Source organism: Ciconia boyciana, chromosome 5 (genome assembly GCF_034638445.1).
Source record: "Ciconia boyciana chromosome 5, ASM3463844v1, whole genome shotgun sequence".
In the NCBI taxonomy this organism is placed as follows: Eukaryota; Metazoa; Chordata; class Aves; order Ciconiiformes; family Ciconiidae; genus Ciconia; species Ciconia boyciana.
Genome location: NC_132938.1, coordinates 62,705,493 through 62,730,174, shown reverse-complemented (window position 1 = coordinate 62,730,174; position 24,682 = coordinate 62,705,493). Strand labels below are relative to the sequence as shown.

At 43.9% G+C, this 24,682-nt stretch overlaps 1 protein-coding gene across 1 annotated transcript in view; it reads left to right on the top strand.

Moving 5' to 3' along the window:
• The window catches only part of ADGRL3 (adhesion G protein-coupled receptor L3), a 516,059-nt gene extending 491,584 nt beyond the window's left edge, over positions 1-24,475 (top strand). The window contains exons 22-23 of the mRNA XM_072862688.1: positions 1,952-2,048; positions 22,354-24,475. Coding sequence (XP_072718789.1) covers positions 1,952-2,048; positions 22,354-23,159 — 903 coding nt within the window. The 3' untranslated portion in view covers positions 23,160-24,475. The remainder of the gene's footprint in view (positions 1-1,951; positions 2,049-22,353) is intronic.
• The last annotated feature ends 207 nt before the right edge of the window (positions 24,476-24,682 follow it).

The following is a 24,682-nucleotide window of genomic DNA, read 5'->3' as shown; positions in this document are numbered from 1 at the left end:
AGATTTATGGACAAACAGTTCATATAAAATGAAGAAGCTTACTTATTAATCAATAGAAACCAAACACAAATGTATTCAGTATTACTAATGGAAGTAATTATACATGACAGTTCCACTATTAAATTATGAAAGACATGCAGCAAGTAAGAGTTTATAACCTCCCAGGAAAACCTAATTTGCGATTTATATTTTGGCGCAAATTATTATTTCTTTTCAGCGGTTTCCAAGATGTCATCCAAGAGCTCCACTTTGGCATTTACATAGGTCTGGATGTTATGCAGGGCAAATAACAGCAATAGAATATGGAGCCTCTCTCCAGTAGGCCATCAAATCCCACAATAATCAATAATGTCCAAAACTCACTATATCTAGCAACATTTAGGTGGCTGATTTGAAAGCCTTTGGTTTTACATAACTTAGCTACTGGGTAGGTGCCCTCCTCTCCAAGAAGAGTTGGCTTTAATGGGCCCTCCCTCTTGGCAGTCTCAGCACAAGAAAACAAGCCCTTTTGAGGGTGAACTGAGTCTCCTGGCAGCAGTCCCCTCGTGGCAGGTGAGGTTTGAGGTACCAAGGAAGATTATTTTGCCTGCAGAAGCTTTTCCTTGGAAGGATGGAAGTGTCTGAGACCTATCATAGGCAGGAGAAACCTCACACAGGTGATGGAGAGTGGATGGAGATCAGTCTGAGTTGTTGAAAGCATCTGACTCTTAACTTTTGAATAGAGAAGTCCATGAGGAGGAAAACTCCTAAGATCCTTTTTTTTTTCTGAAAAGCACTTAGGAAACAGAATAATTAATCCACAATGGATCATGTCAGAGAAATACAATAGATTAAATGTCCAGGTGAAAAATAATTGCTGTAAAAGTGCATGGGCCTCGTGTCACATTGTACTTCCATTTATAGAGGGCTAATGCATCATTAGGAGATGCCGTTACTACATAGTTAATGAGTAGACTAGGAGGCACTTTTCAGCTGTGACCACATGAGTAAGCCCTGGAAGATCTTGCATGGCCAAGATCCCACTACGGGAAGCACTGGATTTTTAGCAATTAGAAAAACATGGTCTGTCACAGTGGGAACCAACCTTCCCCATCCCCCAGACCACCTAGCACCACTTTCATGCAGCCACGGGACACATCCATCATACTCTGATAGGTGAGGTGAGGGAGATTTTCCCCTGGACACCTGGGTTCCCCAGTCACGTTCACACAGGGATTGTGGTTGAACCGCTCACAAGATGCATATAGGCTGATTTTTTTAATCTTTTGCAAGGTCTAGTTGGGGAGGAGCAAGACAGTGGTATAAAAGCCACAGAGGTAGATACTCCACAGCATATTTGAGAAATAAAACAGAAGGCCAACATATTTGGGACGCTGTTTCCCCAGTAGCAGAAGCTATACCACAGATGGCAAAACCATCACAGATTTTTCAGTAGGAAAACAGAAGTCATTCATTTGTGGGGGACTTTTTTTCCCCGATCTTCCCCAAGATGGATAGTAGCTATAGAAAATATCTATTCATTCAGGGACACCAAGACACAGATCAAGTCTTCTGTTACACTTCACAAAAAGAAGACACAAGCTATCTGAGATAGTACGGGAAGCATGTGTGCTTCTGTATGTAAGTTATTTTTCAGTTATTTGGTGCTATATTGGTAAATCTGTAGTTCGCATGGGTCTGGGTTTCTCTCATATATGATTTCTGTTGCTTTTTTTGATTAAGATGTAACCAATCCAATTATGCCCTTCTTCTTTGAGATAGGAGTTTGTGTTAAGAAGTTAGGCATGCACGAGGCAGGCTATAGCAAAGCAGCAACTGCGTGCTTACAGCTGGCTAGAAACAAGTCTTATCCTGAGCTAGACATGCCAATAGCCATCTTTAGTGAGGCAGAAATAAACCTATGTGCAGCTGCTAAAAATTCATTACCTGCTGTGGTTCAATCCCTCTTCAGAGCCGGATTCGTAGGATGTGGAATGACACAGTTCGAAAGCAGTCCGAGTCTTCCTTTATTACTGGAGATATAAACAGTTCAGCTTCACTCAACAGAGGTAATTATAAACTATTTTTCATATCTCTGACTCTTGTGATGGCTTTAAGGAGTCTGAAATGTGTTGCCCCTTTACCTCCCTCCCCCTTCCTCCTCACCTTGAACAGCACTGGACCCTATTCTCCTACATAAGAAATGTTACAATGATAACTGGGAGGATGTTTTGTGGTGGTTGTTGCCTTTTTTTTCCTTTTCTTTCTTTATTTTTACACATGCATTTTCAAGAAATGTAATTTCTGGAAGGGAGTTAGGAAAAGCAAAAAAGATAAATGAAATGAAGTTGAAAAGAAATCTCCCCTTTCCCTCAGCAAACTGCTAGTGCCAGAAGCTGCTGAGGTGTCAGGCCTCATTGCTGACAGTGAAAATGGGCCATTACAGCACTGTACAGCCTGTGTTAAGCATCACAGGAGTCCTGATTGTCCTGTGTATGTAGCAATACTGTCATCTTTACAGAAGCAAAAATGAACAGCAGAGCATAGACATAAGAAAAAACTGTGCTTGGAACAAAATTGTCTGCATTGATGTTAATATACCTAGTTTGAAGAATTGACTGGTGTGAACTTTATAGACATCTGCGGAAGGGCTATCAGAAACGTATATGCCAAACAAAATGTGGTGCCTGGCACAGGAGAAAATCCTAACAGCTTTTTTAAAAAAAAGTCTTTTTCAGGGAGTTGCAGGAAAATGACAGTAAGGGAATACCAGAAAAAGAGCCTCAGAGATTGGTTTCTTTCTCCTCCAGTACAATTGCTTTATGGTTGCCTTGAGCAACCAGATGCCAAGTTCTGTTTTGTGTATCTGCCCAGTTGATGCTGGAATTAAGGGGGGGTAGAATTGGGATTACTGGGCCCAGCTGTTCTCTCATGATGGTGAAAATAGAAAGTATTTCCAGTCCTGATGGTTGGACTGCAAAGTTCAACTGAGAATTGAGTTGGGACTTTGGTTCTTATTCAGTCTTTATTCACCCAGAATTCCCGCTGATTTTAGAGTGAGTTTTGCCTGAGGATAGGCTTGAAGGATTTTGACTGTGCTGTTAAGTAATATTGACTACTGAGTGCTGGGGAACTAGGGGTATACGATTCAGTTCTCTGAACGTTATAGATATCACCCAAATCAGTGCAAAGGGGAAGGCAGTATAGTTAACATGGAGATGTACTTTTCTCCCTCAACCCACTCTGGTGGGTTTTGTGCCAGGATATTTTCACTTTGCGCTCAAGATTCATTGATAAAGACAGCTATAAGATGCCGTTACTGCAAATGCCTGATTTATCCACATGTGTTGCCCTTGCATCTCTCTCTGTCTTTGCATCAAAGACTGGAGAGCTACAGCCAGGCTTCTCTGGGGCTAATTTAGACGCGGATCGGTTGTTGCACAAAGGTTACAGCAAGAACCACTGTTTCCCTTGGCCATCCATCGCTCCGTCTCAGCGGCAAACCAAAATGTGTTATGCATGAAATGTTCACTCCTTTAGTTAACGTAGAAGTTGATTTGCTCTCTGATGCAGCTGTGGCTACAAAGGGAAATGCTTTAGCGAACAGGATCTTCTGGGCTTGTCAGCAGAAGAAAGGTATCTCTCCTTTTTCAGTTTAGGCTCTTTTTTGCGTGCAAAGAAGGGCATATGACCATAAATTGGGAAAGCTGTGAAGAGGTTTCAAGTGGGCAATCTTCATCCCAGTGTGGCGAGAGCCTGTTACTAGATGTGCCTGTGATTTAAAGGTCAGTTGGGAAATGAACTGCCAGGGGAGGCATCTTCAAAGCACATTTCATACAGCTATTTTCCTTGTGTAACATCGGATGAGATGAATCACCCAAAGGGCCTGAATCTGTCCACTGACTACAGAAGCAGCTTGATAACTGTCTTGGAAGGGAAGCCTTTTAGGTGGGACACTTAAGTGACTTTAAAAAGTTGTACTATTATACAGGGGCATCCTCCCTCTTTCATGCAGGCAGGCACAATACTTGTTGTTAGTTTTTTTTCTTTTCTGGTAGACAGAAGTATCTGCAAAATGGAGGTTAAAACATTTCTTTGGGAGTTAGCATCTCCAAAGCAGCAGGTGGTCAGTTCTGCTAGGAAAATACACCTGTCATCAACAGTAATCCCAACTGCATGAGGCCCCAGATATTTCACACTTTATCCTGTTTATTCCAGCTGAAAGTATGCTTTTTGGTACGTGGGCTAAGGCCAGTTTTTAAAAAGAGCTAGAGATTAATAGCAATTAACAGCATTACTGTTATTCCAGTTCTGCTGTACTTGTGCTTTGGTAATCTAATCATGGACCTGTGCTGTACCCGCAGATGGAGCCAGCAAGGGAAACTGGGATGTCTCTCAGCACAGTGCTGATGGCAAGAGGAGCAGATTGCAGGGGACTGCTGTAAGCATGAGCACTGTTGGGCTCTGATGGTACAGCACAGGCCCGAGCTTTGGGTACATCCAAGTGGCCACCTCGGGAGCATGAGGGACAGGTCTGTTTGCACCTTTGGAGCATTACTGTCAAAAAGCATTTGGATAGCTCAGACAGCTTTGCAAACAAGCAGTCATAGCATGAAACAGCAGTGCGACTCCAGCCTATTTTTATCCATGTCTTAGGTGAGAGGTAATACAGTAATTACTGTCTCTCTTTGGATATGAGACAAATGGGAGAGAAAAAAATCATCATGAACTATATAGTACTTTGTTACCCTTCAGGTTTTCAAGTTGGAAGTCGCAGGGGGGTGATATTTTTTTTTCCAGAGGAAAAATGGAAGTTATCTGTTAAAGAAAGGAGTGTTCCTTGTTTTGGTGAGTCTTGAGAACAGCAGAGGCAAAGAAGAGTTTGTCACTGGTATGAGGCAGTGCTTTGTTATAGGAAAATGCACTGATGGAGCTATGTATATCAATTCAAGTTAGCAGATAAGGGGAACTGTATCTTCATTCGTGGCAAACGCTTACTGTATCTTAATAGTTTTTCTCTCTTTGGGGAAATAAATGGGCTAGGGGTAAAGCCACCAGATTTCTTTGAAAATAGAAACTACTTCAGAAGTCTGTTGTGTTGGGTCAAGTGCTGTACTCCTGGTGTAATGCTCTGAGTCTTGGCTTACAAACTAGACAGCAAGTTTAATAGCTTATTCCAATAACAGTCTTGCTATACAAACAGGAGTATGTACACCTCTTGTCTTTTGGCTATATGCTTTATGTCCCCTTACTCCCAAAGCACTGCATACCATTCCCCCCACCCTCATCCACAGAAGTCTCCTGGAGGGATTTCTTCATGGTCTACATTGCTGCTCCACTTGTCTGAAGGACAAGAAACATCAGGGAGCTGTAAGAGCAGAGTTGTTTCATGAGGGAGAAGAGCAGGGAGCTGAGGGGGAGTCAAGTACAAGCCATGCCCTCCCTGACGGGGCATGGTCCCACAGGAGCTTAAGCCAGCAGGCAGAGCTGGGTGCTGGTAGCAGGGGCCATCCAGAGCCCTGGACAAGGTGAGGGGATGAACCAGCTCCAGGGTCCAGCCCAGAGCAGCAGGAGATGTTGGCAGAGACAGGGCTGGAAACTGGGCTACAACCCAGGTCCAAGGTCCAGCCAGGAGACAGACACAAGGCAAGGACTGAGTGCCCAGGGCAGGGGGTGCGGGTCCCCTGTGGGTCTCATCGGGACCACTAAGGCCTATCTGGGTCATCAGGACCCTGACAGCTGGTGCAGGATTGGAGCCCAGGACCTCTGGCAGCTCTTACTGCAGGGTGATGAGTCTTAAATATGAATTCATCCTTGTGGCCCCAAGGGTCCGTTCATGAGGTAGCATGCCCTTGCCAGCAAACCCCATCAAACAGTCATCACAAAGCCCTAAGATCCCCAGTATTAGCACACCAGATATTATTCCTGGCTAGGAAAGCCATATTCACTCCCTGTTTGTTCCCATGCAAATGGGATGAAATGGGAAATAGAAATGAGGGTATCGTTTGTCCCTGCCCCTCGCTTTTTCTTCCCAAATGCCTAAGTGTTGTTCTTCCCAAATGCCTAAGTGTTGTTGCATGTCTCAGCTTCTAAGTAGTGTTCCAGAATAAATACTTGATTCCCCTTTGCTTTATTATTTCTCCCCTGTGTTTTTATATCAGCCACAAAGACTTAATCTGAAACGTACACAGGAAAAAGGGAAATTATTGCTACTGTTTTCAGAGATAATCAGTTTAATGTCAAATTCATGTGGATTTCTTCATAATGAACAGAACAAATTGAGCTCAAATTCAAACTGTGGGAATCTGAGTCAGAGAGGAAAATTAAAATGAAGAACATTAATATCCTGATTTCTAACCCAACCGAGACCTGATTGTTTCCTAAATGAAATCTCCCATCAAATTCCTCCCACCCACCCAAAAATATAATTAAGCTGTGATTTCCAGGCTGAAATCGTATCTGTGCTGTTAACTCAGCAGGGATGACTCTGTGTGTTGCAGGGAGGGTGGGTGAAGTTTTAAATTATCTTCAGGTGGCCGTATTATCCTGCATTTTTAGGAAGCAGTTATTTAGAAAATACAGTAGAAGGTGAAATTCTTCCTTTGGTAGGAGACTGTCACTCCAGAAGACAGGAGCTGCAGGTTAGCACTGCAGTGAGTCAGGTTTGGGTCACTCTCCCCAAATCTTCTATTTCTGCTCAGAGACGGGGGCTGCCGGATGAGTCTCAGTGTTGCGAGATGAAGATGCTTCAGTTTAGCTGTCTGCAGGGGTGGTGGGTGTCATGGTCTGGACATAACTTGGCAATTCAGCAGTGAAAACAGGGTAGAGTTTGGTGTGATTAAAAGGAGAGACAAGCAGAGGAGGAGGAAAAAAGAAAGAAAAGGAAAGCACAAAATGGAAAAAGGAAAATCAAGTCAAGATTCCCCCAGGGATCTCAAACCCTATCCCTGGTACACTTCAAAGAGCAATTGCTGCTCATCGTAGCCCATTTGCGACGCTGACCTTTTGTTGCCAGTGCCTAGATAAAGCATAGAGCGGGTGGAAATTTGGGCCATGGAAGCACTACTGTTGTCATGCGTCAGTCTTTCACAAGATGCTTGTTCACTCCTTGATGGATTGATGTGACCGGCGTGACAGTCAGATTTCTGCTGAATTTATGTTGCATATAAAACAAATAGCAAGCAGCCAAGCTCTGGGAGAGGTGGAAACGCCTCTACTCATCTTAATAGGATATTCAGAGGGCGCCATCAACTGATCTATCACAGTCTGTCTAAACGCTTCTTACCTGCTCTGAGTAACACCTATGGCTCTTCTTGTGGCTTAAAGATATTAAACAATAAATACTTTCTCTGTTTTCTTTCCATTTGTTTTCTTTTTACAGTTGGCAGCAAACAGTGCCCCAGTTTCTCTGGTGAAATCAGTCAGTTTTCATGTCATGTCTTTCAGAGAGATGGTTTTATGGTGTGGGGATTTTTTAATTTTAAATTAGCAGGTTGTGGCTTTACGAACACAAGTTGGCAGGCGGAATTAGTGATGACCACTGCAATTTTTAAACACATTTTCAAGTTTGTCAGATCACTTTTTTTTCTTTTATTCTTGTTCCTGTTGTGGTACTCAGGTAGGCAGGTTCAGCACAGTGGACTCCCAGGTTGTCCAAGGTGCCTGTGGTTGCTTTCCTTGTTCATGAATGCATCTGCAGATGCCTAGAGGGAACTCGCTGAAATATTCCTGGGTATAAAAGTGTTTTGCATTCTTTTTTTCTGAGCACCAAACAATTCAAAAATAATTGGACTAAAGAAAAGTGTCTTTGCAGACACTTTGCTCTTGTGCATCACTGTGCAACTGTGGTGTGGAGCAAGATGTGCATCTGTTTAAATCTGAGCTCCCCTCAGTGATCGTTCAGAGACCATCAGCCTCTGTGACCGTTCAGAGACCATCATCTGCCAATGTGGAAATCTCATTTCTTCATCATCATTGCTTTAAATCTAAGACACGGTACTTTTCCCCAGAACCTATCCTTTTTGCAGAGTGCTGAGAGGTGTCGGTGCTTACTGTCCTTGATCACCATTGCTGAGTCAGCAGGGGCAAGGTGCTGCATGAACCTGAGGGATGCAGCGATCCTTGCCCGCGAGTATCTTCCTTCTCACTGGCTAGCAAAGCCCTCAGTCCTGGGAAATTTAGTCTTTGTTTTGAGGGATTCATCAGTCCTGGAGCCTGGAGGCATCTGGTTTACCCACAAACAAAAATAGCAATGCCACTCTCCTCCTGCCTCTGGAGTATGATTAGAAGTTCAGTTTCTACTCTTTTTCGGTCCAGGCTGCCGCTTGAGAAGGGGGTAATGGTTTTTGGAAGTAAGTGTGCCTTGGCTGTTTGGTGGAAATCAAGGGGCGAGAAGCAGGGTGAGAGTCCCTGGTGGCATCTCTCTGCTAATCCAGAGCGAGCCTGCGGGCTGTTTTCTAGCATCTCGTCCAGCCACAGTTTCTCAAGCACTGTGGCTTCTGCTCTTCACTGGGGAGACTGATGTTCAAGAGTGCTTGCTGTTGCAGCACCACAGATGCTTGTAGCAGTGCTCACAACACCGGGGAGAGCCTGCAACAGAAATAGCATGGTCAATTTATATCAGGACTTTGAAATTTCCATTTTATCCACTGTAGGAGGCCTATCCTTTACCTCCCTGTCTCACCACCACTGGCGTTTTCCTGATGGAGCTCTTTGGTTTCATCCCCCATGCCCTTCTGCTTCTTCTGTTCCCTCTTGTAACCCTTACAGACAACACACATCCTCCCCTGACCCCATGGATACCCCTGCCTGGGGCCCATTGCCCAGATGGAGGGCATATTTGGAGGGAGTAGTCCACATGCAGTTGCACCGAATCAGCCAGGAGAGATTGCTGTTTGCAAGCCATAAATCTCTGCAACCCTGTTAAGTGACTGTTGTTGGTTTGGCTAAATGTCAGCATCTGTCCTCAAAATGACCCATCCTCATAATCACATACGAAGTAGAGAGAAATTCCAGGTAGATGACAGCAGAGGAATATTTTCTGTTTGTAAGGGAAACTCAGCATCCTTTTGGACTAGCAAATTGCCTCTGCTGTTTTTTTCTTTTTTCCTTTTTTTTTTTCAATCAGCTGTACATTTTATGCCAGGAAAATTATGATTTTCTGCATCGAGCATCAAAACTTAGGGAATTTAACTCCTATTTCTGCCTACGTGCAAAATGAATCCCACTGTCGATTGTCTTCTGGTTTATTTTGCCTCTCTGCTGCCTGGGACTGAGTTAGCTGAGATTTGTTGCAGTGATTTCAGTGAGTGACATGACATTCTTCCTTTGGGAGATATTATGAACTGGCTTTGATTTTAGGATTGACAGCCATATAATTGGAAGTTCAGTCATTAGGTGGATCAGATTTAAAGAGGAAAAGTAAGGGCAAGGCAATTTCTGAAATCAGAGCAGGCTTTGGGGAGTATTAGATCCAGCAGAGTATTGCTGCAGAGCAATCTTAATATGATGACTGTGAAGAAGGAAGAAAGCATGGCTGCTTATATAGATTCCTATTAAGTATGGTCCAATTTCCACCATAGGCAGGGCTTTCCACATGTAAGAGCTCAGGTAAGAGCTCAGGTCTAGTGAGAAATAAGCATAAGCAGGAACAATTAGGGATAATGCATGTTTGTATAGTCGAGGTACAATGAGGTATAAACCCTTGGAAGGGGTAATGATGGTAAAAAGAAATGTCCCATCCTGAGACAACGTTTCTGCTCCAGGCAGTTGAGAAGGAATTAGCGAGTGGGCAAATATTTATAAATTGATGTAGACTAGCTGTGTGTTTTGAACATGGCCTGTGGATTATAATCCAGCAGAGGTTTGTCATCTGAAATCATTGCAGAAGAAAGGAAGGAAAAAAGGGGCAAAGAAATACTTTCCCTCCCCTGTCTCTGCATAAAAGCATAGGATGTTTCATTTGGCAGAAGATGGCCCAGAGCTTAACAACCTCATTTGCTGAAACTCCATTTCACTGCAGTCAGTATTAATAGCTTCTCAATGAATAGATTAGATGCTGCAAGTGACAACAAACCTATTTGAGAGAAATTTAATAAGGAGGTTTATTGAAGTTTATTAACTGAATCCTGTTGGCTATTATAAGAACACAGCTCGATAAATCTAAACGTCAGAGCATTTGTTGGAGGGAACCAGGAAAAATGCTGAAAATACCTGTTGTCCTCCAGCAAATATGTGTGATTTCACTTTTCATATTTGCATTCATTGTCAGAATAAATTGCAAGTGAACACATGGAAGACCAGGATTCTTTAAATACTTGAAAACTCTGCCCGTAACACAGAAAAGGACACTACTGAATGCTGGTGAGGAAAGTCACAAAGAAGACTAGAGCTTTGATTCCTACAAACCTACTTAGAATGTATTTTCTTTCCCCAGGAGTAAAGTGGAATAAGTAAGTTAATGCTAAGTGATGTACAGAACCAGCCAGAATTTACAAACTGAAATCAGTGCAGAGAGGCTATTTCAGTAACATTCGAGTTAAGGAGATGAGTTATTTACTACGGTTAGGGTAAGGCAGCATATGTTGCAGGGTTTTTTTTAATGGACACTTAGGAGAGGATTAATCTCTAACCATATTGTTGGTGTCCAGGCTAAACTGTGATATCTCAGGCACCGCAGTACCTTCAGGGAATGGTCCATGTTCTCTCTGGCTGTCGCTTGTCTCTGCAGGGTGGTCTGAAGTCAAGTATATGAAGTACGAGAAGTTGAGGGACTTGATTTATGGTGGCTGTGAACAGCAAGATAAGTTGGGTGCTTCAGGAGGCAGAGCGGGCAGGAGTACAGCACCGTGCCTTAGCCCTGTGGGAAGGGAGCTGCATCATTGGCCAAATGGGGACAAAACAGAAAGATTAAGGTTGACCGAAAGCACAGCAGTACATGCTTTTGTTATTGTTTCTTTCTTCTGAAAACAAACAAAAACAAGCCCAAGAAAAACTACATTTTGGGACTGCTGGGTCAGAGGCAATGAAACATTTTGTTACAACTCAGATGTGCTTTTTCTAAGCTATTTTTGTTTCTACTCTAATGAAAAGATGACATCATATGAAAAAGTCAAAGTCAGCTTTCATACAAACCACTCTTTTGGAACAAAAAGTGAAAACATTTCATTTGGAAAATACTGGGGTTTGTATGGACATTTTTGAAGCATTCAGCTGATTCACTAGTTCGTCCGACAAAATTTGTTAACTGGTTTGGTCTCCTTTCTCAGCAAAACTGCACTTCTGGCACGTCTGCTGGGCAGTGAGGGAAATCTCCCCATCCCCAGTGAGTATCCACCTTGCTAAAATGCACGTAGCAAGGATAGAGCTGATTTTGGCATGCAGTTGGAAAGACCCGAAGCCAAAGAAGAAAACACGAAGGCATTGTTACCTATGTGCGTTGTTACCAGTGCTGCTCAAGCCATTTCAGCCTGGTAGAGCCACACTGAATGATACTATTTTTCAGAAAGTCTGGAGGAGCAGTTGGATCCCTTTCCCCTGCTGTTGGGTAGACCATGCAGATGATTCAAGTTAACCTAAATGCCTTTGTGTGGCTTTGTTGGCCAGCTGCTCACAAGAAATTAGTTTAATTTTGTTCCTGAATGAGGCAGTCTGGAGTCTGGCAACATGTGCTTGTCATGATCATTTTCATCCTTTGCTTTCAGTGAGTGAATAAATCATACTTCTGTTTAACAAGGTGCAGTTTTCCCTTACAGTCGTAACACCAAACTCTCCCAAAAAAATATTTCTACATTCAGTGTTGTCCTGCATCAAGGACATCAATTTCTGTCTTAGAAAGGGAAGAAAAGGATACCATTTGGTTGCATACTGTCATTAAAATAATACCTACTTTCATAGGCACACAAAGCAGCTAACGGTAGCTTCTGAATCCTCTGTGTGTGGTTACAGTGATCGTAAAAATTGTGGGATTTTCATTTTCTTTGTCCTGGTTGGTTTCCCTATCAGATTTTCTCAGTTTGCAAGTCCAAAGTGCAACCCTCCAGATCTCCCCCTGCACCCTGAGCACAGGCTATGTCTTCTCATAGCCTTTTAAACCCGGTAAGAAAGACTGGATCTTTGGTACTTGGACCACAAGGATCCCCGATGCTGTGAGAGGGACAGGAGCATCTGTGTGTTATGCAGCTAATACTTGCCTTCTGTAAGAGCATCTTTCCTTTCTCCTCGTGATGACAGTCTGTAAATCCTTCACTTGAGGAAATCCGGCATCAGGAAACCTTGAACTAAGCACTGGCATTGCCAGAAACCTGAATTTGAATGTAATTTTGGATATCATAGCTGGCCTGGTAGCTGTGTTTTACACTGAACTTCAGTCTTTGGTTGGGTATCAGTGGAAACAAGGAGACTTGGGACTGTAGTTATACCAGTGTGGTTGTAGGGAATATTCTTGTAGAGGTGTGAGTTCTGCTGTTAAATGTGTTTGCTGGTTGTGATGATCTCATTGCACTGAACAAGGAGATACCCAGGTGAACCTGTGGGTTTGAAGCCCTATATTTTTCCCAACCCCAAATTCATGGTCCCACATGTACACAGCATGATAGGGGTTTGGACACAGAGTGCTTTAAGTAGGGTACCTTCGACAAGCAGAACTGAAGGTGTTTCAACGCAGCTGAGTTGAAGGAAGTCACCCTAACTAAAACAAATAAAGAGTGGTGGCTGTGTGCTGGGCTCAGGTGCTTTGGGAGATGGCAAAGGAGGGATTTGTATAGTGAATGTTATTGCTGAAATGCAGGGAAGCAAGGATGACACAGGGCTATGGGATTTACTGGGAGGAATTGATGTCACACCACAGATGCTGAGAGCCAAGGATCCAGCCATAAGTGAATAAATAAAACTAAACGATGAACAACTGCTGCTTGCTGAGGATATTAGGCACATCGCCAACAGCGAGCCAAACAGCTGCTGAGGGTCATGTCCCGAGAGCGCTCTGCCGGGGAGGAGATTCAGGGTGGTCGATGGGCACCTGCAGCCCTGCTCTTTCTGCTTTTCGGGTCCCTGGACACACATTGACCTTTGCAATTGCAGCCCTGGCACCCGGCCTTTGTTGCACACCCGCACGCGGGGCTGCAGAATAAGCCTCTTTGCTTTCTCTCATGGTATTTTGGGAGAGCATGCTGCTTTGATCCTGTGCTTGCTTTATTGGGTTTTTGTTGGCTGTTTATTACCAAGGCCATTTTCATGCAAAGGGGGTCATAGTTTGGTAGTCTGCCTGCTCCTTCTGCTCATGCCTGTCTGCAGACCTAATCCACTCTTCCTAATAGCCCTGTTGGTTGCTATAGCAATGATAAAGTGTTATGAAAAAGGCAGGATGATACTTAAACATATCGCTGGTGTTACCTTTTTCTTTCTCCCTCCCGGGAAGGAGAAACCCAATAATGGGGATTTGTTTGGTGTATTATTGTTTTATCTAAAGCTTTAACTGTAGGCTCTTTGGAGCCTGAATGCAGTCCTTCTCTCTCAGTATCCTTTGAGGCTGGGAATGTTGCAGCTCTAAAGCAGTTAGGGAGAAACAAGAGCTCAAATTAATGAATACAAGGTATATATTTTGTTTTTAATATGTCAAAGGTTACATTTACTGTGACCCGCAGAGAGTGTGAAGTTTGCTGTGGCCAGCCCACTGTGATGGGAACCTGCTGCAGAGCGCTTAGGGCCCAGTTGGGTTTCTGAAAGTATTGAAAGGTGGCTGAGCGTGTTAGCAGTGGGTTTGTTTTGGATTTACATCACAAGAATTACTCAGCACTGCCATCAAAAGTGGCATTTTGATCAGTAAATTAAAAAATCTTAACACCCGCAGCAATCAAGGGAGAGGAAGGCAGAAGATGCAGTATTTTTGCTTAGTAGCTGCATACAGGAATGGGTGGCTGTTTTGTTGTACCAAGCCCCCTCTTTTACACACCCAAGAGAGCAAAAATGACTTATTCTGTATTTTCAACTTTTTGCAAAGTTTATAGTCAGAATCATGTATCTGCATTAACAGTTGCCAGAAACTATCTAGTTTGTAACAGCCCGAAAGAGCCAGGTTTGTGTGAATTTAGCTCTCTTCAGAGCCCACCACCCTGGCAAACGTAGGCAAGCGAAGCGTTAGAAGTGCTGACACAGATTGGTCCCTTCTCCTCTTTTGTCACGGCAGAGAGAGCATCCCCCATGCGAAACAGCTTGACCTGCCCAGCCGTGGCCAGATCAGCTTGTTCCCGCCTGCTAGGGATTGCTAGACAAGATCAGACCAGGAATATATCAAGTGAGATGCTCTTTCTGGCAGTTGCCATTTAAAGACGCCTCAAGCTAAAGCATTCAAAAGCACACGGCGGGTGTATTCTTCTCTGTATCAAATCTCATAGGGACCAAGTTGGAGATTGGGTTAAATCTCAAGTGGGAGGATTATATCACTTCTGAATTTATGGCTGGCATTAACTCTGGACATTCCCGTTACTTGTATAAAAGTGAATTGCTTTTTGAATCTTTTATGGCCTCGCTTGATTAAAAGTGGGATGAAAGCAGAAACAATTTTAATGGACTTAGTACTCACACTGGTATAAAACTACTGCAAGAAGAGAAGTGGTTCCTACAGTCCCTCATCCCAGATGTACATGAGATTGATGGAAAATACATTACCAGAAAGAAAGAATTGACTCATTTACCTATTAGTTACATTCAAGGTTGCTTAGTTAAGCGTTCATATAATGTTTTCTTACAGGAGACAGCTTTGTTTCCTTATTTCCAAACACAGCAGCTCATCTTGCTTTCCATCAGCATAGCCAAAAATATCAGGTGAGAGAAAACAAGTCTTTTTTTTCCAGCTGCATGTGTCGAGGAGCCTCCCTGGCATGCAGCCCCCATACAGTGCCGCCTTCTACTTTGTCCTGTACTCAAAAGACCGATTAAGTGACCCACTAATGCCATATGCCAGGGGCTGGGAAGGGCTGGGGGAGGATGAGGGAGAGGCAAGAGAGCAGTCTGCTCTCTCCTCTACCTGCGCAGACATGGAGAAACACTCTCCCGGGAAACGGAGCCACGCCAGCGTACGAGCACTGCAGGAGGCAGCTCTGGAGGCCTCAACCTAGCCTTAGGTTTGGCCAGTTTTTGCTTTTTGTAAAATAATTAGTAGGTGTGAGCTTTCAGAGAGCTCACCACTAAGGGGATTTGTACCAGCCAGAGGCCCTTGGTGCTTATATATCCTCAGCAATTCCATCCAAAAAAAAAAAGAAAGAAAATGAAAGAAAAGAAAAGAAAAATCAGGTAATGAGTTGCAGAGAAGAGATTGTACCCAGCACCCCACATGCCTCGCAAGGCTGACTCCGCCATGCACGGGGCCACCTCCACCCCTAAAAAGAGGTAAATGGGGTCTCCATGCCCCAGCTGTTGACAAAGGCATCCCTGCCAGGGTTGCTGGGTTTGGGGATTGGCTTTTCGGTCACTTAGTTGGGTTGGGGCTATGAGATGTTGGTGACAGCCAGGTAACCTGAGCCCTCTGACAGGCCTGTCCTGGCTAGCTCTAGTTGCCCCACCAAAGACTTACTTTCCTGGTGGAAAGGTTTTGTCTTAACAGTTTAGCCCCAGAGGTAAAAATCATGGTGTGTCCTTGAGTATTCCTGCTCTAGGTCTCTACTGATGACAGTGGGAATGGCCCTGGGGGCAAGTTTTTGAGTCAGTCATCTCTTCGGATCCCAGAGGAGATTTGGAGCAAGGGCTTAATGGGTTTTTTTGGACCTGTAGGTCAGCTAAAAGGTGGGGGAAGGCTTTGTTTCATGGGTTGATGCCTGCAATAGGAATCAAGGTAGGACTTGGCAGCCACATGCCAAACTGTGATGATCGTGAAAAGCACAAGTCCAGAGGCTGTGACTCCAAGGGATAAACCAAAGCGGGAGGACAACTGCTGGCTGAGTGCTTGGAAACGACAGCAAACAGGTCCAGCAGTGGGGAAACAAGGTGTTTGTGGGGCAAACGGAGAGCCTTGAAACGTGCGTCTCCGTGGCCGCTCTCACTCCTGATAGAAACGACAGATGGAGCCACGGTGCTCTTGCCTTCAAGGGTGGATTCAGGTGGTTGTGGATGTGCTTGATGGTGGTACGTGAACTGTAGCTGAAGTGAAACTCTCCCTCTTAGACATGAGAAACAGCTGCTCTCTGATAAGTGCCGAGAGCCTTCTGAGAGGCTGCATTCTCCATCCTTTCTTTTTAATTCTGCTTTTTCAATTTTAGATGGGTTGCAAAGGACTGGTAAAAGAGATCCTAGCCCATAGTGGGAGTTGAATGTGCTGTTTTCTATTAGTCATTATATTTTTATTATTATTATTCATTTGGCACTTTCTGGAGAGTTTTTTCCCCCACATTGTGTAGGCTGCCATCTTCCTTTCTTTCTTTGTAGCAAGCATGTGGGCATAGCCTTGCTTACTCTCCGAGCGACTGGGGAACCACCATAAATGTAGCTTATCCGCTTTCTGATACATTTTCTTTTGCATTGGTTTGGATTTGTGCATCGTCAGTAACATCTGTTCTGCTTTAGTGGCGTACAGTCTTCCGAGTCTAATTAGCTGGCTGCTTGTAATCAGGACTATTTCAACTGTTGTCATTCTGAATGTTCTTTTTCCCTTTTTTTTAATATCACATTTGCCTGATTGACCTTTTTTGTTTTTTTTTTTTTTTCTCTGTCTTTCTATCGGGCTGCTCCAGGAGCCATGGCTAATCATCTTATAACCAATGCTCTGCTTCGTCCTCATGGCACTAACAACCCTTATAATACATTGCTCGGGGAATCAGCGGTCTATAACAACCCTTCTGTCAGCATGTACAACGCACAAGGTGTGCTGGAGTTTCTCTCTAATTTTTCTAGTGAGAATTCCATTTTCTGTGGCTTATTTTGGCCCATTTCTTTCTTTTTTTTATTCCTTTTTTTTTTTTACACACACACACACTTTGTTTTTTTGGAACTGGGCACAAAAAAAAAGATCCCCTCCCCTTCCTTTCATTTCAGTGCATCTTTCCATTTTCTGGAGGCTTTTTTTATGTAAGGGATCAAATTCACTTTGAGAGACCCTTGTCAGTTCTACTCAAAGCATTCACAGTGGTTTTGATTTTGATTTTTTTTTTCAGTCTCCTCGCTTTTGTATTGTTTTGGTTTTGTGCATGTATTTTGTCGGACGTGTCCATTCCTCTCTGTTGTCAGCGCATTTCCTTGTTAAACCATTCATTTCAGAAAGAGGAACACCTTTGAAGGTAAGTGAAGCTAAAATGGCCTTTGCCACCAAACCTGCTCTCATTTGAAATGGCGTTAGAGAAATGTGGTCAGCAGCACACCAGCTTGCACAGGAAAAAAAAAATGCAAAATAAAACAAAACTGCCCTTGATCTCTAAGAAAAATGACAGCTGAAGTGAGGAGCATAGGTCAGCTCCAAAGCACAGAGCTTAGATATTGTAAGAAATGTTTTGCCACTTGCATTAATACATTTTATATGTGCTATTAGAAAGAAAAAAAAAAAAAGACTAGAAAAAGGTGTAGGGAAACTAGAAGCTCTTGCATATCCTCCTTTTCGCAATGGAAAATAAACAGGTAGAGTCGGTTGTACCTAACAGAGGCTTCCGCTGTAGAAATCAGTCTCTTGTCACCTACGTGTTTGTCTCTGCTCCGGCTGTGGGAAGGGACCATGTTTGTAAGCTGATGTCCTGATGCTTCCGTGAGGGAGAGGCAGATGCATTTAAGCAGGACCTGATGAGGAGCTGGGGAGTGTGGAGCTCTGCCACCTCCTGTCTGTTGGTGGCTCTGTCCTGCTCTGCCATTTCCATGGGGGGTTTTTTTGGTTTTTTTTTGGCTTGCTTGCAAGGTGGCTGAATCATTACAGAGTAATGCTGCGTTCAAGCACAAGTGTGTCAGCACTCTGTCAGCTCTCCACTCCCAATGAAGGCGTCCCTTTCCAGTAAAGGATCTCTAAGGAAGGGAAAATAGTGATGGTTATAATGCAAGCAGGAGAATACCCTTTGTACTATATGGCAGCGTATTGTTTATGATATAAATAGATATTAAACTGTATCAATAGGATATTTTCATTCAAAGCACAAGGAAAGCACACGTGTTTGACCTTTTTGCTGTTCATTAATTTCCTAAACTATGCTAACTTTGTGCAATAAATTTGCTTCCATGAACGCTTTTTACAAAAGGGCTACTGTTAAACATGAAACGCTCTGAACTTCAAGAACTTCAGTGTACTGCAAATGTCGAAATGAGCTTTGATGTCCTGTATAGTTTCTTGCATGATAACATTGAGGTTTGGGGGACTTTTAAATCAAGTGGCAGCAGGTAATGCTGGGCCAGCATTTGGCTTAAGAGAAGTCCTGATGTTCAGGTCTGGGTGCCTCAACTGAACCCAAGTGATTTGGGCAGAAATGTGACAAAAAGGTTTTACATGCATTTTAATAATCTTGTGTTCTTCTAATTTTTAAGACTACATTCTGATACAGTTACCTGAGCTAACAGCATTTTATTCCACAAAAATAGTGTAATTGATTTGCAAGTGCTATTCAATGAAACACAGCCGGATGGATAACAGAGAAACCAGGCTTCATCCATGGGAGATGAGGATAGAGAGTGGGACCAGTACTGATCCCATTTAAGCCCCTGGAGCTTTGCCATTGACTTCACAGGGAGCAGAACCCAACCCATTCTTTTCAGGAGGCTGCAAGTTAATTAATGATCTATTATTGACCTAGCTATTGCTTTTCAAACTGATTACTGTCCCTGGACAATTTCAGACTGTGAATATTAGGAGATCCCACAGCAGAAACGAAGGTTAGCAAAACCAACCAGGCCTAATGGCCTTGGCAGTTCTTTGGGATTTAAGGATGCTGCACCAGCAAGCATGCTAAAGTGATGATAGTGCATTGTAAAAGTAGATGCTGTCACCATCTCTAGGTGTGCCTTGGCTGGGATCGGCGTGCAGTAAGGGCATTGCTAGCTAACGTCATCCAACTAAGACATTCCACATCACTAAGGCTATTATTTTTTTTACACCTTCATCTACCACTTCTGGTGCTGGCCATTGACAGGGACAGGACGCTATAAGAAACCTGGGGCCTGATCCAGTCCACCCCTTTCTTTCCCCCTCCCCAGAGGGGGAAGGTGTTTTAAAATACCCTCTCTGCTCAAGCCAAAGCTGCCCCATCTGCGGTAAAGACTCACCAGGGGCTGGGAGCCCTAAAAAAAAACCTTGGAAAGAGGTGGGGAATCAGACTTTAAAAGGCCAAAGTCACATTTGCTGGTGACGAAAGCGATTCCGTGATGGGACACAGAGCGTAGAGGAAGGATGAGATGGTAGGTGAGGGGTCTGGCACCCCACAGCACGTGCCGAGCGCTCACCACCGTTGGCAGCTGACAGACATACGCTGGCTTGGTCTCTTGGCTGCAGGAGTTTCTCAAAACAGCCTAACTGCTTTCATGAGAGCTAATTTTAAGAGGAGGCGGCAATCCTGTTAACAAGCTCTGTTTAAACCCCAGTGTGCCACAGACCATTGCAAAGTGGGAAGCTGAGAGTTATCACTGGCTCTTCATCTTCATCTCTGCTCTTCTTGTTTTAACCCTTTCTTCTTAATAGCTTCATTTAGCAATGCCATTATTCGAACTACTGTTCCTCTTACCTTTTTTTTGCAAAGTCCATGTAGTTTGCCATGTGTTCAGTTAAAAGAGCAGACTTACCAAAGTTTATAAAATGCCAGCAGCCCCATGATGAGCAAAGTCATACTCTTACAAAGCACTGTTGCAAAGGATGGACGGCAAAACATTTTTAGCAAGGAAATGGATTTCGGTTTCAACTGCCAGGGGTCATTATAACTAACAGTAAGTAAAGCCATTCATTTTAAGACTTTGGAAGTGACATTGACAGTGCCTGTCTTTTCAAGCATGACTGTTACCAGCTTTAGACTTTTCTTAAATTTCCAGGCATTATTTCTTGATTTGTGTTGCACGCTGAATGTTTTATAGTGGCATTGGAAAATGTTTTAAAGGTGATAATTTTTTTAAATAAAAATGTAGTCTATTGAATATTGCGCGTAAAATAATTTTTCTGTCTAAAATGTCAATATTTTTAACCTGAAATAAACCATGTAACAAATTCATGTATTCTGGGCAGTGGAAATTATTTCTGTTAACTCTCTTTTCTGCATATCATCAATTTGCTTTTTACTCATGTTTCTCCTACTGTCACTGTAAGCTTACTTGTTGTTTTTTCTTTCCTTTTCTTCATGCTGTCGTTTAGAGCCCTACAGAGAGACAAGTATGGGAGTAAAGCTAAACATTGCATATCAAATGTAATTTTTTTTAGTTCACTTTTATTGCATCACATATAGATGATGTAGTTAATAAAGGAAATTCATCTCACAGTTTTGAAATCGAAAGAATATGAATATACATATGTATATATATGTGTATGCGTGTGTATGTATGTGTGTGTATATATATGTATGTGTACATATATATATAGATGAGATTAGATGATGCTTTCTTTGTTTATTTCTCATTTTTGTGGTATCGTTTACCCAGCATAGTTTCTCATATAACTGTGCATATGATTTTTTTTAAACTTCACATTTTTATTTGCGATGTCATGGCATTTTTATATGGCGTGTTTCATTGAGACCCCACTCAGTTCTCACCTGTGATGCCTCCATTTTATTTCCCCACCAAACCCCAGCTCTATGCATTGGCAGCAGAAGCGCAGCACTCAGCGCCTCAATGCATATGTTATTCAACGTGACCATCAGACAGATGCTGTTGTACCCGTCACCCATTACATACGGTCCTCCCTCCAAAATGCTCACCTTTCATTTCTCCCCAAGCATCGTGACTCGGTTGGAGAGCTTCCACCGTGAAAATCAACGGCTTTGCTCTATGTCTGTGATGGCTAGTTGATTTTTTGCTACATAGCAAAAATAGTTCCCTCATTTGTTGGGAAACCTGGGATATGGCAGCACCCTCTAAGCTTCAGAAACCTAAAAGGTGACCAACACATTTGGGGCATTTCACTCAAAAACAAGAAGAAAGCCTGCAGTAGTGCTTCCCAGCCCTTGACATGCAGCAACTATTCCATTGCAGATATAGATCGAATCCTGTGTTTTCGGAAGGTAGACATGCCATGTACCAAGCATGGTATGAGCAACTGTTCATCTGAAATTGTCAGCTAACAGCTCCTCTAACCCACCGCGGCTTGCTGGGAGTTGCTTGCCGTTTTTTGGCAACACCCGAAGCCCTTAGCTGAAAGGTCAATACGTTATTTCATGCATCCCCACACCTGCACTCCTTCCAAGGAGGCCAGTTATCCCAAAAAAGGAACCGTGGTGGCTTCACTGCTGGGCCTGGTTTTCTTCTCCCTTGCCCACTCGTGCTGCATTGCTCTCAGAGTGCTTCCCCACCATCTCCCATAGCGTGTTGGGAAAGAGCTGAGCTCCAGCCTTACATTGACGGTGTTGAGACACCTACAGAGATGCGATAGGCAGTTAGTCGGGGGACGCCCCGAGACCCTGTTACTCCTCGCAGGTTCCCTTGAGCCCAGTGTACCATGGCAGTGATGGTACTTGCTCTACTTTCCTCTGAACCGTCTGCTTTAGCTTTGCAAGTGAAATGGGAGCTATTTTTAAAGGCTTCACAAGACCCCACAGCAGCTGCCTCCAACATCAATTGTATTAGAAAATCCCCACCCGGCCAGTGTGGAGTAAATAATTTTGGTCGTGCCCTTGTGCCGGGAGAGGTAGGGCATTTAGCCTTGTTCCAAAAAAGCCTAGGCCAGGAAGCACTTTTTGCCACTGCCTTTCTAATCCCTGAATCCTGCCATTCGGGATTATGCCTTTCCCCTGGCAGCCTGCCCAGCAAAACAGGAGAGCAGATTTGTTTTTTTCCTCTAGGAAGGTTACACTCCCAAACAAAGTTTGGGTAATGATTAACCTGGGTTGTGAATACTTTTCCCTCAGCTGGGGGGAATTGCCCCCTTCCTCCAAAGCACCCAGAGCCAGGGCAATTGGGACCAGCCCAGGGTCACCTATTTCTCAGCTCCCCTGGAAATACGTAGAGCAAAGTACAAGAGCTGTAGGAGGTACCGGCCAGGAGAGGTTATTCCTTCCCGCCGGCTATTGCCACATCAAGTCACATACTTGACAGCACTTTCCATTTTTTTGGTGGGAAGACCTTAAGCCGGTTAGCTGGAACTGCGCCCTCCTATTTTGGCCGCAACGCTCTCCTCACTGCCAAGCCATGGCAGCCTAGGAAGGGGGTTTGAGTGTGCACATCCCGCGTGAGTGTCCTGTTTGTACAAGTCACCCTCTCTTGTGTAATGTTTTTCAGAGGGGCTTCTGAACAATGCCAGGGATACAAGTGTCACGGATACTCTACCACTGAATGGTAATCATGGCAACAGCTACAGTATCGCCAGCGGCGAGTACCTCAGCAACTGCGTGCAAATCCTTGACCGTGGGTACAACCACACCGAGAATGCCCTCGAGAAAAAGATCCTGAAGGAACTCACCTCCAACTACATCCCTTCCTACCTGAACAACCACGAGCGCTCCAGCGAGCAGAGCCGCAACCTGATGAACAAACTCGTCAACAGCGTGGGCGGCGGGAGCGAGGACGACGCCATCGTGCTGGACGACGCCACCTCCTTCACCCATGAGGAGAGCCTGGGCCTGGAGCTCATCCACGAGGAGTCGGATGCCCCACTGCTTCCCCCCCGGGTGTACTCGGCAGATAACCACCAGCCCCACCTCTACAGCCGGCGGCGCATCCCGCAAGACAACAGTGAGAGCTTTTTCCCCTTGCTGACCAACGAGCACACGGACGATCTCCAGTCACCCAATAGGGATTCTCTCTATACCAGTATGCCCGCGCTGGCCGGCATGCCCATGACGGAAAGCGTCACTGCCAGCACCCAGACCGATCCCCCACCGGCCAAAAGCGGTGGCGGCGACGCCGATGATGTTTACTACAAAAGCATGCCCAACCTTGGCTCCAGGAACCACGTCCATCAGCTACACACTTACTACCAGCTAGGTCGAGGCAGCAGCGATGGTTTTATAGTCCCGCCAAACAAAGAGGGAACCCCCCCGGATGGCAATGCAAAAGGACCCGCTCACTTGGTCACTAGTCTATAGAAGATTCAGCAAAAATTAAGCAAAGAGACAACAAAAAAGCCCCTCCGTAACACTTGGTTTACTGTTCTGAGTTAATCCAAACAGTGGTAATATTGTGTGTACTCCTAAATCTTCATGCTGTTCAAAAGGAAACTCTCGGACTTTTTTTACTGGAATTTTTAGGCCGGCCTGGAGAGGACAGTAACTGCTGCGCCCCTCTCTTCTCCCCCCATACTCCTTCCCTCCAGACAGACTTCATTATGTTAATGAAAGAGATAGATAACGGCACACTTCGTGGCCTTCTCAAGTTATGCCGTGTTTGTTTAAACAACCCTTGATGCTGTGTTGCTCTTAATACCAAGGACCTGATTTAAGGGGAGGGGGAGGGGGGGGGCAAAGAAAAAAAAAAAAAAAGGCCAAAAATGTGCATTTGAAGCTAGTAGCGATGATGCATCTAGGTGGGAGCGCTGCACAAAAACAAGCTAGCAAAACTCTTTCTTACCAATCCAGATCACGTCATGGGTTTTGGTCACTCACAACTTGGTTTCATTGCAGCACCCTTTGCTGCAGGAGCAAACAAAACAAAAACAAATTTAATGAGACGGAAGGGAATCCTAGAATTCTGTGCTAAAGGCATATTTTATGTTTTGCTGTATTAACGGATGATAAAAACTAATGGCAGAAAAAGAGAAGCAAACAGTTTCTATGTAATGTACAGATACTAGCATTGCACATATAGTCTGCTTTCTGTTCCTCCAGAACTTGCGTCCCTGTTAATGTAGTGGAAAAAAAAAAAAAAAGAGAACTTTTTTCTGTTGTGCTGGTCTTGTAAGTTTGTCTACCAGTAGGAGCAAGGTTTTTCATAACTCTTTTTTTTTTTTTTTTTTTTTTTAATTTTGTTTTGCCTCTTCCACTGCCCTTCCCCTCCGCCCCCTCCCCATCCCAGTAAGGAAATCTCACTGGGCAAAAAAAAAAAAAAGAACATAACTTTCTAAGGACCAGTTTTAGTAACGCCATCACCATTTCTTTTCAGCCAAGGCAGTCTTTTTATTTCCTCGCTGTATAACTTTCTTCAGCCGGCAGACCTTTTGGCAGACTAGAACAGGGCAAACTTCCCCATTGACAGTGCACAACCGATCGTGACAATAACCCTGCGAAACATCTTTGGTGAGCAGCCCCTCAGCCAGGCCATAGGGTCGCATCCAGGAGCCGAGAGGTTTTTTTTATAGTCATAGCGGGGCTTCTACAGGAGATGGCCATTTCACTGGACAAGCGAAGGGCCTTCACAGCTCCGTCGGTCCCCGGTTTAGGCACTTGTACTGCAGTGGTTAAGAAGAAAATCGATTGATGCGTAGTGAGCTAAAAAGTACTTTGCAGTGATTAAAAAAAAAAAAAAGTCTTCTGTTCATTATTTTTCCTAACAGGAAATTTATTTATTTGACAGGATTTTTAAGTAACATAGGCTTTTTTGAGGTAAATTAGCAGCACGGAGTATGAATTCTTCTTCTTTTTTTCCTTTTTTCTTTGGGTTTTTTTTTTTAATT